This window comes from Anolis sagrei, chromosome 6 (genome assembly GCF_037176765.1).
Source record: "Anolis sagrei isolate rAnoSag1 chromosome 6, rAnoSag1.mat, whole genome shotgun sequence".
Classification (NCBI taxonomy): Eukaryota; Metazoa; Chordata; class Lepidosauria; order Squamata; family Dactyloidae; genus Anolis; species Anolis sagrei.
The window spans coordinates 96,073,820-96,094,180 of record NC_090026.1 but is presented as its reverse complement, the minus strand read 5'-3'; the positions used below and the strand labels follow the sequence as shown (position 1 = coordinate 96,094,180).

Here is a 20,361-nt window from a genome sequence, read left to right as displayed (position 1 = left end):
ACAGTTCAAAACTGGCACAAAAACACCAGTGTAAGACCTTGGCCAATGGCATGGTGTAGGTCTACTTCTGTGTGATTATTCCAACAAAATATGAATCTAGGGCAGAGAAAGGACTTTTGGTATAGCCCAGCTAGCATGGTATAACTAAAGGTGAAGCAGTTATAAACCACCAACATTTGGAGAAGTGTGTACTTCCCATCCATGCTCAAGGGTAAGTGTAAAATATGCATTTGAATTGTTCACAAGAAAAATGAGTATCTAAAGGAAATTACGTTTCTTGACGTGGGGCATATAGGAATGTCTGGTTTCTATTGATATTGATATTGGCAACTTTTCTTATATTTAGGTCTTCAATAAACTCATCAGGAGATACAAATATTTGGAAAAAGCATTTGAAGATGAAATTAAAAAGGTAATGCTAACATTTATAATTCAGGTTTTATTTTTGAAATATGCAATATATATTTATATCCACTGATGTATGGAATTTGTATCTGTTCTGAGATACACAATGCTGAATTGTTAATCAAAAATAGTAGCTTCAAAATAATAGGTAATTGTTGAAAAGAATGTTATTTTAATATTCTGATGGTCTCACAAGCCGTCCTTTTCAGTGTTGCTAAGTGTTTGGTATCCTTTATTCCATTCAGCTCTCTCAACACTGCAAACATTGACTTTACTATTAATTACAATAATCTGTTGTTATGAGTAATACTGACTCATTCTGCTTCATGTACTGAAAGTGTTATATGTTCATTCAAACTATCCATTTTCCTTTCCACGTCTGCCCACCCAGCTGACTTCATCTGGGAACACTTGATTGTTAGTAATATTTAGCACAGTTGTAGCAAACTATGCTACGTGTATGTAAATGCAAGGGCTTTTGAAAAAGAATACTTCAAGCAGAGTTTATTGAAAGCTTTCAGTATAAAGTAAAAGGTAGTCACCAAGCTAACCCATATATTGTTTAATGTTAGTGACAGATAGAATCATAGAGTTAGAAGAGACCACATTGGCCATCCAGTCCAACCTCCTGCCATACAGGAAAAGCACAATCAAAGCACCCCCAACAGATGGCAATCCAGCCTGTTTAAAAGCCTCTACATCTGGGGTAGGAAGTTAATGACAATGACAATGAAGGCACATGGTCCAATAAATGATTGACACCATAATCTGAATAGGATAGATACATGCCAGTTTTCAGTGACCCTTGAATTTGGGGCACATGCCTTTTATTCAGGGGGCACAAAGTTAAAACTTCAGTATCTCCAGAGCTTGGTAAATAATTATTAATAATTATATAATAATAATAATAATAATTACTAGAGTAAGTAGACAATGACCTGGCTCTGAATAGGAAAGCAGCATGTATTCTTTGGAGGTTTCTACAGATTCCTCAACACTAAATTTCTCTTCGATATCCACTTTAAGAAGATTTAGGTAGATATTAGAGAAGTCCCTTTTTTGGGGTGCAGTAGCTTTCAGAGTCTTTTTGTGGAATTATTTTAGCCCAAAAGTGTAAGTTTCCCAAGCTTTCGAGTTGAGTCTTTAAAAAAAAAGATTGTCATTGAGACATGTGTGTATAAAGATAAAACTGGACCTGCATCCAGTGAGTTTTGGACTCCTTGTGGTAAGTAGCAACAAATCTTTCACTTGAGCTTTTCTGTTTAGTGGTAGAGTGCAGCTGTGGTAAGGATGCAGGACAGTTTTTGTCCCTTGATGCCTACTGTTGGTCAGCTGCCCCACTTCATTTTCAGCTGAATTTTGTAACTGGAAGTAATGTCTGGTTGTGGTTTCCAAGGTGTTTTGGAAGCAGGAGGGTTTAGCTCTGTTACAGGTCCTCTGACATTTCTGCAGAATCACCTGGAAAAATGTGGGCATATATGAGCTTTTGGGAGTCAGGATAGATCCCAAAAAGGAGTTTAGGGTCACACATAACTGTTAGACTGCCTTTTCTGTCTTCTGCCTAAAGACATTTGAGCAATGGACATAATTCTGTGGTTGTTAGCTTCTTAAACATCACCTGCATAAAGTATGGATTTGATCATGATGTAAAATTTGCCGTGCAGTTTTTGTAAAACCTTTCACCCAGACAGCACTTTTTGTACCCCTACTTTTTTCCAAACTAGGGCACAAACTAGTTCACCAAACCAAAGAGATTGTAGATAAAAACACATGCATGCATTCTGTTAGTATCATATGTATGCATTAGCCATACTACACATGTGGGGCAATTTAGTCTTCATAGCCCAAAGGATGTGTTCTGCTGACAGTAGTGAAACAGAGTTGCACTTACAGCAACATTGTACGTTCTGGTTGTGCAGGTGTACTATGGTTGTGTATTGGACAGTGGCACCCAATCATTGACATATATTGTATAATGTTGCTGCACTTTCATGGGGGTTACATAGTGGTGGGTCCAATGGATATTTGGGCTATTTAGGCTGAGGAGAACTTAGATTGCAGGCATAGTATTTATTTATTTGTCATGTCAGAGCAACCAGTCCATTATATTACATAGTTAAAAACATAAAAATATAATAATAATACATTTTATTTGTTACCCCCTTCTCGGAATGGCTTGAGGTGGAGCACAATAGAGTTAATACACATCACCAGTTAGGTTAATTTTTTTTAATGTTCAACAAAATTAAAACCACTTAAAACATGTATTTCAAAGGGAGAAGAAAAGCATAATGGCATATTAAAAAGTTTTTTCAATATAATATAAAACCAATTCATAAAAGCCTGCTGGAATTAAAAGGTCATCACCAAACACTTGCTTGTATAGTACCTGTAGTTATACTGCTGATTGCCTAGCAGCAAATCGGAACTGAGTGGGTGTGAAGTCAATATTATCCAGAAGCACTTCTATGTTTGAAGGCCTCCCCTACAGTGCTGGTAAACAAAGCAATAATAGGGGATAGCAGGAGAATTGCCCTGAAAGCAATCAGTTGTGCAAGTTGGCGATGCAAATAACAACCTGAAGCCAAACACTGTGTTCAATTTTTGTGCTTTCAAAGTAGGTTAATTAGAATTGGATTTCCCTCCTCCTGCAAAACAAAAAGCTGTTTCAGCCAGTGCTTCACAACTGAATAAGGAACAAATAATATCCTTTGAACAAAGGAAAATGGTATCCTTATGTAAAATTAAAATAAAATAAGGCATTCTAGTATGCCTCCTTTCCCAGAAACTCAGATGTTGTTTGTGCTAGTAAACTTTATGGTAAGCAGACTGATCTCTTGTCAAGTGCTGTATCCTATATGTTGGCATCCACAAATAAAATTTCAAATATAAGCTACAGTTAGCTGCACTTAAAACAACTTTTAAAGCACAGCAAGGTAGATATAAGGCTGGAAAGCTCTTGCAAGTATTCCTGGAAGGAAATAAATGACTGAAGAAGAGACATACAGTGTATTTATATTTGTATTTGTCTGTACAGTTGTTGAATAAACCTCAAAAAAAAAGATCCATTTGCTGATTTGGAACTGGTGCATTTTCATGTCAAGGCATCCTGTAATCACTTTGCATATGCAAAACTCCATCAAAAAGTTTGATAAATCTATTTTGTGTGTCTTGAAAACTTTTTGCAAAGAAACGTATATGCTATGTTATATCCAGTTCTGATATTCACAGCCAATAATCCCTTTTTATTTGCCATCAACTCCTATGCTATTTCAGAACTAGTTATGCAAAGTATACCTTTCTATCAGATTCAGCTTTAGGAGAGTCACAACAAGCTGGAGAGGGAATCTCTTACCTCTCTGTTCTGGTGGTTCTGACCCAACTCTAGAGGAAAACCACAGTTCAACACTGCTTGATGTGTGGCAGCCTCTTTTCACAGTCACAAAACAGAAAGCATACACCTTGGCTACAGTGGAGGATTCAGCAAGGAGTTGTGATATTAGGAAAGAGTTATCCATGTTCTCCCCAAACGCTTCAAAGGGCTTGAGTCCATCAGGAAAAAGGATAGTGATGGTAACTAGGGAAAACGTGTAAGAAGATGGACCAACATCTCCCAAGGCCGATCTACAAGAAATCTGGTTGGCTTCCATGCAGCCCATTGTAATTGTAATTTAATTTGAGAAGTCTCTCTGGATATTCAGACAAAAGTAAGGCTATCATTTAGAACTGAGAAGAAGCGACATGAAAAGGTTGATATGGTTCTGTATTATTATTATTTTCAACCAGTTAGCTCTGTCTCCACTGTATTATGAGAAAGGCAGCTTCTGCATTATCCATAAATGAGGTGAAAGCTTACCATGATAGATTCTTTGAACAGGCAAGGCACACATAAAGACAGATATTATGAATATTCCTTTGTGAATGTATGTTTGTGAGTCAGGAAGAATCGTTCACTTTCTTGCTCCAGAATATCCAATGTCTGTTAATGGAGGATGATCTGGATAGTCAGATAAAAGACAGGCTTTGCCCCCGGTGCAACATGCCTCCTAAGTGTACAATTTCCTTTATCATCTGCAGTAAAGAGCAATTATTTGCAGCAAAGTGTTACAACTGTGGCCCTCTCAGGTTTTTTTTAAAATTATAGTTCCCATGATCCCTTGTCTTTGAGATTGGAATCTGTTAGCCATACCTCAAGCCAGCTGAAAAACTATGGATGCAAACCCTTGACTTATATTAAATGAAGCCAAGGCTTGTGCTTCAAAGAAACCATTGTACAATGGGACTCCCTTCTAATTGTATCAAGGAAGATAGGGTGCATTCACACCACTGCTATTGTTTTACATGCTTCCAAAAGTGTATGTGTCATTTGTTTCACAGCTCCTGTTATTCCTTAAAGCCTTTTCTGAAACGGAGCAGACAAAGTTGGCAATGCTCACCGGAATCTTGCTAGCCAACGGGACACTTCCTGCTACCATTTTAACAAGCCTTTTCACTGACAATATTGTCAAAGAAGGTAACTTTCTTTTTTACTGGCTGCAGGATATCTTAAGCTCTCATTAGGAGATGAATTTGCCTTCCCAGTAATTTGGGTGTTAGGCTCTGAAAAAGTAGCCTTTGTCTTCCTTAGACTTTATGGAAGTGGACTGAGATGAGAACACTTGATTCTGCAGTGCACATGTAAATTGTTATGTTGCTCATTTTACAAACTCCATTAATCACAGTTTAAGTCTAGTCTATCCCCCATCAATATTACAAATTAAATACATACTAAATCCTAAGCACATATTCAAATGTTCCCAAAGTTTCAAATCTCCAGTTGGATACCAATACAGGATTTCACTGTAGGAAACTTCTACATGTTCTGCCATGTACTGGATGTAAATTTTAAGTCTAAATAGAAGATACATGTAACTTATACCTGTGGAGTCATGTTTTAATTTACACTTGTCTGAGAAAATATGGCATCTCTAGTCATTTCCTAGGTTCTCCAGACAATTATACAATATGCTTCTGCTGAAAGATAACTATAGAGTCGTATTGGAAGACCTAGCAGTGCCTAGATAGGTGTTTCTATAAGCATCTCTAGTCTGGCATTGTGGTACACCATTCAATAGTGTCCACTGTTACCTACATATATTCACATGAAGTCCTGGAACCGGTCTCTTGTAGATGTGGGAGAGGGTTGTCATACTGTACAAAATAAGTGCAAATTCATAATAGAAATTTCACTATAAAACATTTATCCCCCATTCCGTAAATCAATAGTTGAAAATCCAACTAGTTTATTCAAGGAGGAAAAGCCTAATCCTTATTCATGGTAACTCCATCTCCTCTTCTCCCCATCTCGCCCTCTTTCTGAAGCAAACTAGTAAGAACAGCTCCTTCTGGAGAAGGAGCCACTGAGCCAAATCTGTTTCATAGGCATTGTGCTGATAAGATTTATTTTGAATAGTGTGGATCCTCCTTTGTGAACCCATGTTGAGAAGGTTTCAGAGGGACTAGTTACAAATTAAAGTGTTTATATTTCTTGGACATACTTGGGAAAAGGAGGGTGGTCTCATTAGTAGAAGTTAAACTAACAAATGGGGAGGGCTGTCTGAATTTAGGGCAGAAGAATGCTTCCTTGATCAAAATACATCAAAGGAAGGTTGTGCTGATCTGAATCAGGATTTTGTAGGAGAAACAGAGTCTAAACCTTATATTTTGAGATTGTAAATGGCAGCTAAACTAAGGTACAACAGAAATGAGGTAATTTAAAAAGGGAAAACAGTAAGGTTGATCAGTTTCATGTATTATTAGGCAATATAGGCAAAGCTTACAATTGCAGTCTCACTCCAGCACAGCTTTTGTCTAATCATTGTAAAACAGTGGTTCTCAACTTGTGGGTCCCAAGGTGTTTTGTCCTACAGCTCCCAGAAATCCTATCCAGTTTACCAGCTGTTAGGAGTTTTGGGAGTTGAAAGCCAAAACATCTGGGGAATGACAGGTTGAGAACCACTATTGTAGAACTAAAGTGGAGTAAGTTGTGCCTCTTCAATTGAAATATAAGCTGTCCTCAGCTTTGAGGTACCAGGCACAGTGTTGGTATATGTAAGAGAGTACTTGAAAGAGCATGCAGAGTATCCACCTTTATCCTTTTCCTTTGTTCATCAATCCATTATGGAACGGGAACTTGAAGGAGAACTCAAGTGGTCATGGTTGGTCATGTGTCATGAGTACAAATAAGAGGCATATACTTAATTTGCATCCTCCTGGTTGTTAGTTCATTGATCTTCCCAGAGTTCCAAGAGGAAAATATGACTCAAAGAGACCCATTCAAAAGCACTCTTTTGGCCTGCTGGCACACTGAACTCATCCACACTTGTTTTGATAATAGTAGTTGCATACCAGAACTTGACTGAAGGGTGACCTAATGGTGAAAATAAATAAGAAGACAAGTATAAATAGCCATGATTTCTAAGTTTGTTTCCATTGACGCTGCTGACAATGTTAGTCTTGGCGATAGACTATGAATTACTCATGCATGCTCTGAAGAAGCTGTTATCTATCTATAAATATGCTCAATTGATGGCAGGAAGAGACCTTTATAACATCTTACCAACACTCTCAAAAGTTTGAGGTCGAATGTAGAGTCCTACACTTATGGGTAGATTTTCAGGGCTACACATATAACGTCAAGAAATTATTATCAGTTACTCAGTGATTTGGAAATAAATCTCCTTGAGTGTGTGGACTTCTGTCTGAATATGGGATGCATCTTTCAACAAGATAAAATCAGAATCAAAACTTGCTGCTGCTCTTTGTGCCCCTGTTATATTGCACAGGCTGGAGGCTTTTCACAGGAAAGTACATTTTAGCAATATCAACAGCTGATAACCATGGTAACCCAACTGCTTGAATCCTGCATTTGCCCAAATAAGACTTGTACTTCTTGTTCACTCTCTTCCATGAGTATTTTGAGGGTAGTAGGATTAACATGTTATAAGACATTTGGCCACCCAAATAATAAGTTACTTTGTAGTCCTAGTTTTGCGATCCACTCTGAATAGATATGTTAGGTCCATCTGGTCTGTTTATTGAAATAGCAATTTGACATGTGCATGTTTTTGTTAAATAAAATAACACTTTTACATTTTTATGATAAACAGTCATGAATAGTGTTGCCTTTCAACTCTATCATATTTTTTCTACATACATTTTGCTTTTATTCATAGCAGGCATCTGTAATATCGATTCTTTAACATCATAACACACAAACTACCATTATCTGCAACTTTTACTTATTGTCATTGTCAAACTTGGTTCAATTTTATTGCTTCCAAACCTGTGTTCTTAAAAAAAAAATCCCTCCCAGTTGGCTATAAATTTAAATTATGTTTATTTGTACTCTTGCTTACATTGGTTTTATTATTTTCTAGGTATTGCTGCTTCTTTTGCTGTCAAGCTTTTTAAAGCCTGGATGCTAGAAAAAGATGCCAATTCAGTTACCTCCTCATTAAGAAAAGCGAACTTAGACAAAAGGTTGCTAGTAAGTATTCCCTTCTTCTCTTTGGTGTTGTTTGATATGTTGTTATTATTTATTATCCAATAATCAGGTTTACCTACAGTGTCAATTCAGAACAATGAAAGAAGTGAACTACAGAAATAAATAAATAAATAAATAAATAATAGTAAATAAAGAACAACACTCAAAAGAACAGGAGAATTCCAGACATGAAACAATCAAGGCCAGCTAACACCTCTCAACAAAACATTCCCCCAGGCAATAAGCAGTCAGGCTTTGAAGCTGCAATGCCATTCTGTGCTAATCAAGGTAGCCAATTGCAACATTCACACCTGCCTCAGACAGACAAGAGTTGTAAATTAATGAAAGATTTTTCCATCCTGAAACATCCTGGCTTCCATCTCAGTTTTCTGGCAGATGTTGACCCTTCTTAATTGGTGCTGTAAACAATAAACGTTGTATTAACTTCCTTCTTAACCTAAGGAATCTTGCAAGAAATGTCCTTAACTTAAAAGAGCCCATGTCTCTGACTAATGTAAATACATTGTTTTTCCCCAGAAAAATTAACAGTTAATCATTTGTCACAGTCCTTATCACTGTCAGCAGTTTAGCAACTTTTAATTTCAGTTCAGCAATCAGGCAGTTAGTCATTGAAGGTCTTAATATTTTTGAATGGTGTCTTCAGCCAAATTATTAGCTCTCATTCATTCATTACTTTCATACAATTCATTCAGCCCATGTGTCATATTTCTCATCATGACAATACAGCCCAGAAAACTCACAGCAACTCAATAATAATAATAATAATAATAATAATAATAATAATAATAATAATAATAATATTCTAACTTGCCCTCTCTCCCCAAATGGATTCAGGGTGGCTTCCAAACACAAAGGCAAATATTCAATGCCATATACAATCATAAAACACAGCACAATAAAATAACAAATCATAGTTAAAAGCACATATAAAATAGTCTCTATGGGGAGGATAAATTATCAGAAACAACATATAATAAAAAAAATCTATTGGACAATCTAGACTGGCCAAATGCACATTGTTTTGAAAGAAAATGCAACTTGGCTTGCTTGCTTGCTTGCTTATTTATTTATTTTTCTTTATTGTGTATATATTGGCTTTTTCCCAGGGCAGCTTCCAAAACAGTTTTAAACGATTCACAGTAAAAAAAAAAAAAATGTAAACTGCATAAAACCATGTAAAAACATTTCTAAAAACAAAAACAAGTTTTAAAATAATAAAATTCTTCAAGGCAGCACACTTAGTATTGCAGACAAAACATTTTGACAGATATAGAAATGAGAAGTTGTAGCTTGGCACAATGAGCAGCAATTTCACTCATTAGTTGAAGTATTCGCACATATTTTGATAAGCTATTCCTTGAAGTTAGATGTTTCCCAGAAGATAGAATGGTGAATTTTAAGTGTACGGGGGCAAATATGGTCCTCCTGAGAATCGATTACAACTTCAGCCCCATCTACATTGCCATATAATGTGGTTTCAGAATGCAGATTGAATTGGATTATATGGCAGCGTAGACTCGTATAATTCAGTTCATCTGCACTCTGAAACTACATTATATGGCATTGTAGGTGAGGCCATCCTGGGGTTTCCTACATGGCTATTTTCCCTTCCTTGCGGAATGAGTAGAGCCCATGGGATCCTGAGGTGGACTGAAAAACAAGACAGTAGGGCTCTTAGACTTTCTTTGGTTGGTCATTGCTGTCCCCCGTCCCCCCTAGAATTGCAAACTCTTACAACACCCAACAGAAGCTACATATTAAAGAGAACCAACTCAAGATGTTGTGATCTTCTGCTATTAAAATGCCTGATATGTTTTGTCCTTTAAGTATTTCAAGTCTTCTTGAAGGATTTTGATTGCTAAAATAAAAAGGAAAACATTCGTACTAAGTTATGATTTATCAGAGATTTCTGCAAGCTGTTTTCTTTGAGTAAACTCTTAAAGAAGGCCCCAAAGTAATTGAAAGTTGAAATGTTTTGGCATTTTAATGATGATACATCACAGCATCCTGAGATGTGCCTATTACATTTGTGAGCATCCCTCTTTTGTGCCTCTGTGCCCCAAGACTAACATGCACTGCAGATTGTTCCAGATGGCTCCTAGCCAGAAACTAAGTCTGTGTTGTTTACTGAGATCCTTCTGCTTTTCAAAGCACTCTCAGTACTTTAAATGAAAATGAAATGAAATTTAAAAGGCCCACATGCAGTCTCTGGTGCCTCATAAAAAGCTCTCACTAATGGCTGTCTAGTTCTCTATTCAGATCCAGTGGCCACTTAAGTGCTCTCCTAAAACAGTGACTGCTTTACCACAGCTGGGTAGCAAAGTTTATATTGCAAGTTTATATTATTTCTATTTTTGTGGCCATGTTTTTGTTTTATGTGCTTCTCCTCAATCGTCACAAAATGATTTGACTTCATATATCATTTTAAATGTCTTGTTCCTTTCTTTCAGGAACTGTTTCCTCCTAACCGGCAGAATGTGGAGCATTTTGCCAAGTACTTCACTGATGCTGGACTCAAAGAGCTTTCAGATTTCCTCCGAGTTCAACAGTCACTGGGGACGAGGAAAGAGCTGCAAAAGGAACTCCAGGAGCGCCTTTCTCAGGAATGCCCCATTAAAGAGGTGGAAAAATTGGTTTCTCTCTTATACAAATTGAAAGAAAAATGGAAAAGTTTAAGTGAATGTGGGCTACCATGGGAAGAGATTAAAAATGTAGCTGATAAGATTGGGATAAAGAACAAAGTTGTGGTGTAGAAAAATGTTCATGGAAATAATTTTGTATATCTTTCCATGAGTTTTCTCCATTGTATATATTCTGTTTAATCTTAGTTGTCTCTGTTTTTGAACTACTATAGGAAGTGTTAGATCAGATAAATATAGGATGTGAAGTGCTAATTATTTTTAAGGCAAACATAGAGGCATTTTGCTGATCAGAGGAATAGACTAAAAAATAAAGACACTGCTGAGCTTGTTTTTCACAATATTTTTTTTCTCGGTCAAAAGTAGATAATAATTTATTTATTTGACCAGTCATATGGCCATTTCAAAATACGAGTAAAAGACAAGGCAAAAAGGTGAGGACAGCAGTTGACCTTCTATTTACAGTCAGAGTCTTACTTTCCTGGTTCTTCTTTCAGGAAATAGTCAAAAGTAGATGTACACACAACAAAATGTGATACCTGTACCCAAACTCGCAAAATCATTTAGCATTCTTCTTAGGTTATTATAATGTACTGTATACTCAAACTGAATGGGTCATCTATTTTTACAATTCTGATACAAATAAAGATGTAAGCTTGTGAATGGCAGGGTCAGTGCCAAACCCAGAACCCCTAATAATATAAAATCAGTTCCATTTTGGTTGTAATTTATAATATATATATATATATATAGTTCAAATATGGAAGAAACCAAAATGGACAGATGTTCCCAAAGTTGTAACATGGCATGGATGGATTAGTAGCTGGAGTTTTATGTCATACATGTGTGTCTGCTCTTTGGCACAGTAATTGTTTCCTAATAATAATAATAATAACAACAACAACAACAACAACAACAACATTTTTTCATCCTGATTGAGATGGCACAAAGCAGAAAAGGAAGAAAAGGGGGCTGTGACCCATGATGTCTGGAAAAATATGCTTCTCACTTACATTTTTTATGCTTCCCCTGCTTTGCAACTAGCTTTGTTTTGGTACATTCATATAAATGATCCTGAGATTATAATAGGGACTTTCTAGATGGAGCAGTCTAAAATAAAAGTAATTCAAGTTATTTTAGCATGCCAAGTATCTTTTGATTTTTATTCAGAATGCTGCATATGTTGGAAAACTAGAGTTACATGCTTTAAGTTACCCAACTGTTGGCAGTGAGTTGCCAGTTGTAGTATTAACAATTGTTCGTGCTGAACCACTGCTAAGAGACAGGATTAATATGTTGTGAACAGTTCATTCTGAAATAAGACTTTTTGCAGGAGACAAATTATTCAACCAGTTTCACCCCCCCCCCCCCAAAAAAAAAAAAAACCAACGATCCAGGCATTCTGGGTCAGTTATTGCCAAATAATGGAATAGTTTTATAGTGTCAGAGGAAGGCAGTGGGAGCTTTCTCTCTAAAGACCTTCTTAAGTAAACCCCATGCTAGTTTTACCTTAGGGAAAGTCAGAAACAACTTAAAGGCATACATTAAGAATTTTCATGTGATGCTTGCCCCCTGGCGACTGCTAAGAGAACTTTTACTCCCTATTGTATGTTGTAACAGTGAGAATGTTTGCTTGCTGTATGAAGATTGAGGTATGGTGAACCCACTTATACCATTTCATTTAGTTCAAAGTGATCTAGAAACTTACTTACTTACTTATTTAGATGATCCTTTGTTGTCTGAGTATGATGGCCTTCCAAGTGGTGGTGGATTCGTAGGTGTCTGTAGAGCCCTATTCTTGACCGACATGTTCTTCCACAGTGAGGACATCAGTTTCCAGGTGAAAGATGGTTCTGGCAGGATTGGCTTGATGTGCCTTTCTCTTGGCACATTTATTCCTTTTGTGCTCCATTTGTGCCTCTTCAAATTCCATAGCACTGCTGGTCACAGCTGACCAGCTAGAGTGCTCAAGGGCCAGTTCTCGGTGTCAATGTCACACTTTAAAGATTAACATTTAAATCTATTTTCCTGACCACCAACATTTCATTTTCCATTTTTGAGTAGCGAGTATAGTAACTGCTTTGGGAGATGGTGATCTGATATTTGGACAGCGTGGCCAGTCTAGCAGAGTTGATGGCATCGGAGCAGCGCTTCAATGCCAATGGTCTTCGCTTTTTCCAGCATGCTGACATTTATCTGCATGTCTTCCCAAGAGATTTGCAGGATTTTCCAGAGGCAACACTGATGGAATCATCCCAGAATCATCCCAGAAGTTGAGTGTGAAGTTGGGAGGACAATAGCTTTATAAACAAGCGCTTTGGTATCCCTATGGGTGTCCCGAGCCTCAAACACTCTCTACTTCATTCAAAAAAATGCTGCACTCGCAGAGCTCAAGCAGTGTTATATTTCAGTGTCAATGTTGACTTTTATGGAGAGGTGGCTGCCAAGGTAGCAGCAATGGCCAACATTTTCTATCATTACATCATTAAGCTGAATTTTTGACATTGCCAAGGGATTGGTTAGTACCTGCTGGATGAGCACTTTGGTTTTCTCGATGTTCAATGAGAGGCTGAGCTTCTTGTATGCTTCTGCAAAGGTGTTTAAAGTGGCTTGTAGGTCTTCTTCTTAATGTGCATAGACTATATTACCATTGGCATATTGGAGTTCTATAACAGATATTGTTGTGACCTCAGTTTTGGCTTTCAGTTTGATCTAGAAAACCAGGCATCCTGCCCCAATAAAAGCTCATTGTGACATGCTTCTTTTTTGTATTCCCCAACACAGTTTTTTCTGTAAATTTCCAACAATTGGATTACATGATCCAGGAATCTAATTGTTGGCAAGGGTTTATAGGTAACAAGGAGGTGTTATTTAAAAATTGGCTTTAACGTGCCTTTTTATTTTAAAATACTGTATATCTCTCTGCAGATGGTGCTTTACGTGAAAGAAGAAATGAAGAGGAACGATCTTGCAGAACCAGCAGTGATTGGACTCCTCTGGACCTGTATAATGAATGCTGTTGAATGGAACAAGAAAGAAGAGTTGGTTGCTGAGCAGGCACTTAAACATTTGAAGGTATGGTAGTGGGCAATTTTATACCCTCAGAATGTAGGATTGGCTCCAGAGGTCTCTATGGACACAGCTGTTTGTGCATGAACATTTGCACAATTCTCCACTGTAGGAAGACATAAAAAGCATGTCCATTAAAAAAACTATTCTTGATGCTAATATTAGAGGCCAACTCACAATGAGAAAAACTTTCCACCCATTCCACCAAGTCTGTGCAACGCACAGTATTATTATGGCATCAACGTTTCCCTAGTCTATTGACAATAGACTTTGGGGAGTGATTTCAGGGTGAGCCAAAAGAAGGGTTTGAATTGATGTTTATTTTATAAAGTATGTTTTGAAAAGAGAGCAGGCAATATTCAGATAATGGTCTCTTTAGTTTTAATTTGTACAGAACTAATTTCTCCTCTATTTTTTTTATAGCAATATGCACCTTTGCTGGCTGTTTTCAGCACCCAGGGCCAGTCAGAGTTGATTCTTCTTCAGAAGGTTCAGGAATACTGCTATGATAACATCCACTTTATGAAAGCCTTTCAGAAGATTGTGGTGCTCTTTTATAAAGGTATATGTCCATATCAATTTGGATTTTTTATTTCTTTTGCTTGGTTTTATTTTTATAAAATATAACTTAGATAAAATGTAAAATGTTGTACAAAATCCAACATCTGTTGATCAGTACTGAAATATTTATTAAGGATTATTAATGTGATGCACATTAGTGGTTTTGGGCTTTTGGTTTTCAATTCCCTTTTAGGAACTGAAAACCAAACCATTTGAAGAGGATTAAAAGTTGAAGAATTTTGCTTTACACCAAGATGGGTCAGAATTCTTGTTTGGGGGAACATCCCTTCACCTCCTCTCATAGCTATGACCCATTTAAAATGAGATTATGCCAGGTTAGCAAAATATTTGTGGCAGATATTATAGAAACATTTTGCCAGCAATCATTATCTGGCATATTACATAGCACAAAAACATAATGCCATAGCAGAGTAATGCAATGCTATTCATAGTTGCTAAACATCCATAATAGAAAATGTATCTTGTAGAGTCAATTGAAATGCACTGAAAATGATCCATGCTGCAGAGCATTTCATATACTAGAAGAACCTAGTCAGAGGCATATTTAATAAGAGAGAGGACTTCAGTTGCATTTTCTCACATGTTATCTGCTGCTCATATGAGTAAGTTCTTATTCCATTGATAAAAAAATGTGGAATGAGGATTAGATGGGTATATCTGATCTTGCTTCAGGGCTGTTACTACATTTTTGAGTTATTTAAGCAATCTAAAGTGTTTGGGAAAGTGCATGAAGGTATTTTGCACCCTAACTCCCTGCCTCATGGGATACCTCTCCATCCAGATACACCAATATACTTTGTCTCTGCTTCCAAATGGTGACAAGATAATTATGCTGCCATTTCCTATTCCCATTGTAAGAGAAAACAAAATAAAAGCAAGGTATTTGATGAGGGAGTGGAATTGGGAAGGAGCATGTGTATTTGCAAAAATGAAGGACAGCTTTCAACATGATTTTAGGGGATTTTTTTTGCCAAAATCATGTCAAAAATAGAAAAATGGGAGGGGGCACATGAAACCTATAGACCACACTTTCCCACTTGCCTTTGTTTTGAACCAGGGAAGGGCAGCAGCAGCGGTATTCACACAACTCTACTTGTATGAATGGCTATACATGGCTTATTTTTGGAGATCCAGTGAGGCATTCCTTGAATTGCCTTTTGAACATCAAAAGGCCAGAAGGTGCCTTTTAGGAGTCACAGTTGGTTGATTCTCCAATGTTCGCAGAGCATAAGACAAATCACATTTCAGTTTGAAAAGTAACAATGAATCTTAACAAGATTGAATAGTCTCTTAAATATATAAATGGGGAAGTGTCTTTGGGAGAGTCAAATAAAAGCACATCTCTGATTTTATTCAAAAAGATACAGGAAGGCACTTTAAAATGAGCTGTTGGTTCCCTCTCTCCAGTCTCCCCAATCTTATATAAAGATTGGGTTCATCGCTTGTTTAGCCTGGGTTGTCATAGAGATAAAAGTCTGTCTTCTGCTGAGTGTTACATGACATTGTTGCTATAAATAGATGAATGAAAGAAAAACTTCCGCAGAAATATTTCATAATGTGTTGTGTCATCATGACCACAGTAAGTTGTGGAGTTTGGGACTAACTCCTTAAAGTTATCCTCTAGTGCAGTCTGTAAAATGAGTATTAAAATCCCTTTAGTACTGAGCTAGGCAACACAAAAACCTCCAGATGTTTTTTTATCACATCAGAAGTGATTTGAGATAACTGCAAGTTGCTTCTGGTGTGAGAGAATAGGCCATCTGCAGGGACATTGCCCAGAGGATGCCTGGATGTGTTACCATCCTGCGGGAGTCTTCTCTCATGTCCCCGCATGGGAAGCTGGGGCTCACAGACAGGAGCTCACCACATCTTGTGAATTTGAACTGCCAACCTTCAAGTCAGCAGTTCAGCCAGCACAAGGGTTTCACCTATTGTGCCACCATAGTTCCAGAGGTTGTTGGACTGTAACTTCTATTATTCCTTAACATTAGCTGTCTAACTGGGGCTGTTAAGCATTGCAATTCAATACATGCACACACTCTCTCCTGCTTTATGAACTGTGGCAGTGAGAAGTTAAAACATTTAGATAAGACAAGTATTGCATTATTTTGGATATAATAATTCAGTGTGCTAACTCAAGCTGAGAAAAACTTACCTAATCACCATTTTGCTCCTTTCCTACTAATGTCTCTGCTTTGGCATGGTCTTGATCTAGGTTAGCAGGTCCCAACCTTTGGTCCTTCAGATAGCTTTGACTTCAGTTTCTAGAATTTCTGATTGTTGGCAAGCTAAATGGGGCTTCTGGTATTTGAAGTCCAAAACACCCAAAGGACCAAAAGCTGGCAGCCATAAATCTAATTAAATCACAATTCTACTTTATATCTGAAATGGAAAACTCCATTTCTCATTTAAAATTCTGGTGTTTAGTCAAATTATGGTTTAAGATTATGGTTATTAGACATTAAACCGATGCTCACTGTTTCAATGCAAATGAGAATTATGATTTAAATCAGGACTAAACAACATGCCAGCATCACCAATGTGAATGATGATCTCTGAAGTTCCAAAACATCAAAATTTATGTTTGCTCATAAAGTGACAAAGATTAAAGCATCAAAGCCTGAGTACACAAAGGACTTCATCACATTGAGGTCCCAAACACAGGCAACAGTGGGGGGATTCACCAGGTATTGTGGTGAATCCATGGGGCAGCAGTGAACACCCCTCACCCTGTGCCCTGCATTACCCACATTGCCATTTTCCCCATCACACAGGGGAAAGCGTCGCCACCTGGCTTCCCCCCATGCTGGTCCCATTCTAAGTAATGAGAACATGGGAAGCCTCCTGTGTTATCTTTGGCCTCTGTCCCAGGACACTGCCAGGATGGTGTCTCCAGCAGTCTCTGTCCTGGCTCCGTTCCAAGAAGTCAATGTGATGAGGTCCAAAGAGATGGACATGAAGCAATCCAGCATTTTTATGACATGCTAAGTGCATTATTTTAAGAAGCTTCGCTGAATGTTCTGAATAAATTGTTCTGTGTGACTGTGTGTAGTCATGTTGATTAGGCTTAGTTTACAGCCATTCTTTTATGTTCCTCTCTACTTATGACTGTCAAGTTATCCAAAGACAAGGTACTCCCCATTTCTTCCACTGGGATGCCCCCAATAACCATATGACTGTTTGTGCGGCTTCATCAGTTTTAACAGATTCCAAGGCATCCCCGTGTTTCTATAAAGGCTCCCATCATCTTTTTTTTGTTGAGACAAATACGACATTTAAGAAGTCACATTTAAGAAGTTTCTCAATCCTGATCCATCCCTTACAGCAGTCTTATATAGCTAAGAGAAGTTAAACGTATTAAGTCCATCTGTTCCTTAGCCAGGCTTTATGCCACACAGGTTCATCTGGTTTGTTTTCGGTACTTTGCTATATGTTAGTATTTTTGATTTATTATTTTTAGCTGGATTGTCCGGGGCGGCCCTCCTCTTACTTCCGCCTCTGTCAAAAAAATGGTTGGTGGAGATGAGGGACACGACCTTCTTGGTGGTGGCCACCCAACTTTGTAACTCCCTTCCCAGGAAGATTAGGCACTCCCCCACACTGTCCTCCTTTCATAGGGAACTGAAAACCTGGATGTTCCAGCAAACTTTCAAGAATGACTAGTCCCTAGGCCCAATCCCTAGGTTGCTAGGTTCTGCACTTCATCCATTTCCCAAGCCCTATGTTTGTTTGCACTATTCCTTGTCCAGCCCTTTTATACCTGATGATTACATCTATTTTAGTATTCCTAGCCATTGCTATTTTTGAACCTCACCTAATAAAATTAGTTTTATATTTTTATTTATCATATTTTTTATTTTTTGCTATTTTGTTTATTAAGTTATAGTTAGTTGTTCTATATTGTCTAATGTGTCCTGTCTTGTTGTAAATTGTTTGCATGGTTTTCCTTTTGGCATTGAATGTTGGCCATATTCATTGGAAACTGCCCTGAGTCCCTTTGGGGAGATAGGACGGTCTATAAATTTTTATTATTATTTATTATATACATAAAAATAGCAAGGATATCTCACTTCTTTGTAACTGTGGCTTACAGAAAGAATAATGTTGACAATTTCTGCATTTTGGCAACTTGTGCACTATTGTAAACCTTATTTTTAAAAAACCTTACCAATCAATCTAGTGTAATTGGCTTGTGTCCACCAAACACACTGAACTAAACTTCTTTTAAGTCAGTTATGTTCCAACCTTATCAATCAGAAAATGTCTCCCCATCTTGCACAGTTCCCCTACCAGTGTGGTTTGTGTCCCTTTTTTTTTGTATGTGTTTATAAAAATTCCATAAGTTTGAGATAGTAGGTGGCAGAACTCCTTCCTCACTCTGTGTGTATTTCCTACAGGGTGACATTAGTAAGGGTTGCATTGAGACCTACCCACAAAAGTTCAGCAAAATTGCAATAGAATTTAAAATGTCATCTTAATCATCTTTAATCATAAATATCTAAATATAAATTGCCCCCAGTGTTCTTTGCACTGCAAAAAGTAACTGAAGGGTATAATTAATTGTATCTTGTCCTGCATGATTGCTTAATTGAACATCTCTCTGTGTGTGCCTCTCTCCCCCTCTATTGACAAGAGAATATTATCTTTTTGGAGGTACTAAAGGCATGAATAAATTACCAATAACCTTTTCACAAAATGAAAAGGAAGGTTCAGCTGATCTCCTGATTCATACAGGAGACTCGTTTCATTCTTTTTTCTTTGCTCACAGTGGCCTGTGTTAAGATTTCATTTTCTTTGTTTAGCACATAGTATTGATGCTTCTCTTTCCTCTTCTCTCATGGTCAATCTTCTTCAAATTTCAGTTGTCTTGTCTCCCTAGAAAGGTTTTGGTTAAATAGGCACCATTGCCAAGTAGCATCTGAACTAGGGTTCTGGTTATCCTATACATTTCCTTGCATGCTTGTGCCATTCCATTCATGTAGTATGGAAATTAAGTTTTAAGTAATCTAAATATAGCCTTCAACAGAATACCTGTCAGCATTTGTCTAGCCATTAATTACAATGTCTGCTACAACAGATGTGTTAAAGGTGAGTTGCTTTTCAGCCAAGGCATGGAAATGTGTGTGAAATGTCTTATTAGGTCTCTCCTGCTGAAAGATATGATTCATAGCTTTGGGATAATCTTGGGACCAGTGCTGTTTCTGGAAAAGTCAGGTTGCAGCAATGGCCTAGACTGTTGTCTAGGTTCAGCTGGCATTCCAGCTGCAACCTTTTTTGTGAAAGGAAGATTGGAGCCCCCATGGCACAATGGGTTAAATCCTTGTTCCAGCAGGACTGCTGACCAAAAAGGTTGGCGGTTTGAATCCAGGAAGTGTGGTGAGCTCTCATCTGTCAGCTCCAGCTTCTCGTGTAGAGACATGAGAGAAGCCTCCCACAGGATGCTAAAACATCTGGTCATCCCCTGGGCGACATCTTTGCAGACAGCCAATTCTCTCACACCAGAAGCGACCTGCAGGTTCTCAAGTCGCTCCTGACACACACAAAAATCAACTTGGCTACTGTAATACACTCTATTTGAAAGCTGCAGTTAATGCCAAATTGGTGAACCATATAACATTGGTCCTCCAAGAACTGCACTGGGTTAGAGTTTTACTTCCAAGCTCAGTCAAGTTGCTGTTATTGACCTGCAAACCTTTAAATGACTCAAGGGCAAGATATCAAAAAAAACTTTGACTTTTTGTATGATCCTGCAAGAAATTTGAGATCTTCAGAGGAGGTCCTGTTCCATGACCCAACATTTTGTGAAATAGCAGTGCCTTAGCTGTGGAATTCCCTACCCAAAGAAGTTACACTGCCCTTATCTTGCTTAAGCTTCTAGTGGGATAGCATAACAGTACTGTTCCACATGGCATTCATTGTTTGAAGTGACTGATGTGACTTTTTCAACTCTGGATTCTGTGAGCCCTTGCTAGGATGCACTACAGAAATACTTTAAATAAATACATATAGATACTGAAGAATTACATTCCTAGGCTGAACAGACAGATGAACAGGAGATTTCTTTCTCTCTCATTAGCACTGATTTTGGAAGTTATAGTTCAAACAACTCTCAATAGTGAC

At 37.6% G+C, this 20,361-nt stretch overlaps 1 protein-coding gene across 1 annotated transcript in view; it reads left to right on the top strand.

Moving 5' to 3' along the window:
• Positions 1-20,361, top strand: part of BZW2 (basic leucine zipper and W2 domains 2) — a 51,116-nt gene that overhangs the window by 28,015 nt on the left and 2,740 nt on the right. Inside the window, exons 5-10 of the mRNA XM_060782146.2 lie at positions 347-412; positions 4,783-4,918; positions 7,824-7,933; positions 10,402-10,572; positions 13,519-13,665; positions 14,083-14,221. Of these exons, the coding sequence (XP_060638129.1) occupies positions 347-412; positions 4,783-4,918; positions 7,824-7,933; positions 10,402-10,572; positions 13,519-13,665; positions 14,083-14,221 (769 nt within the window). The remainder of the gene's footprint in view (positions 1-346; positions 413-4,782; positions 4,919-7,823; positions 7,934-10,401; positions 10,573-13,518; positions 13,666-14,082; positions 14,222-20,361) is intronic.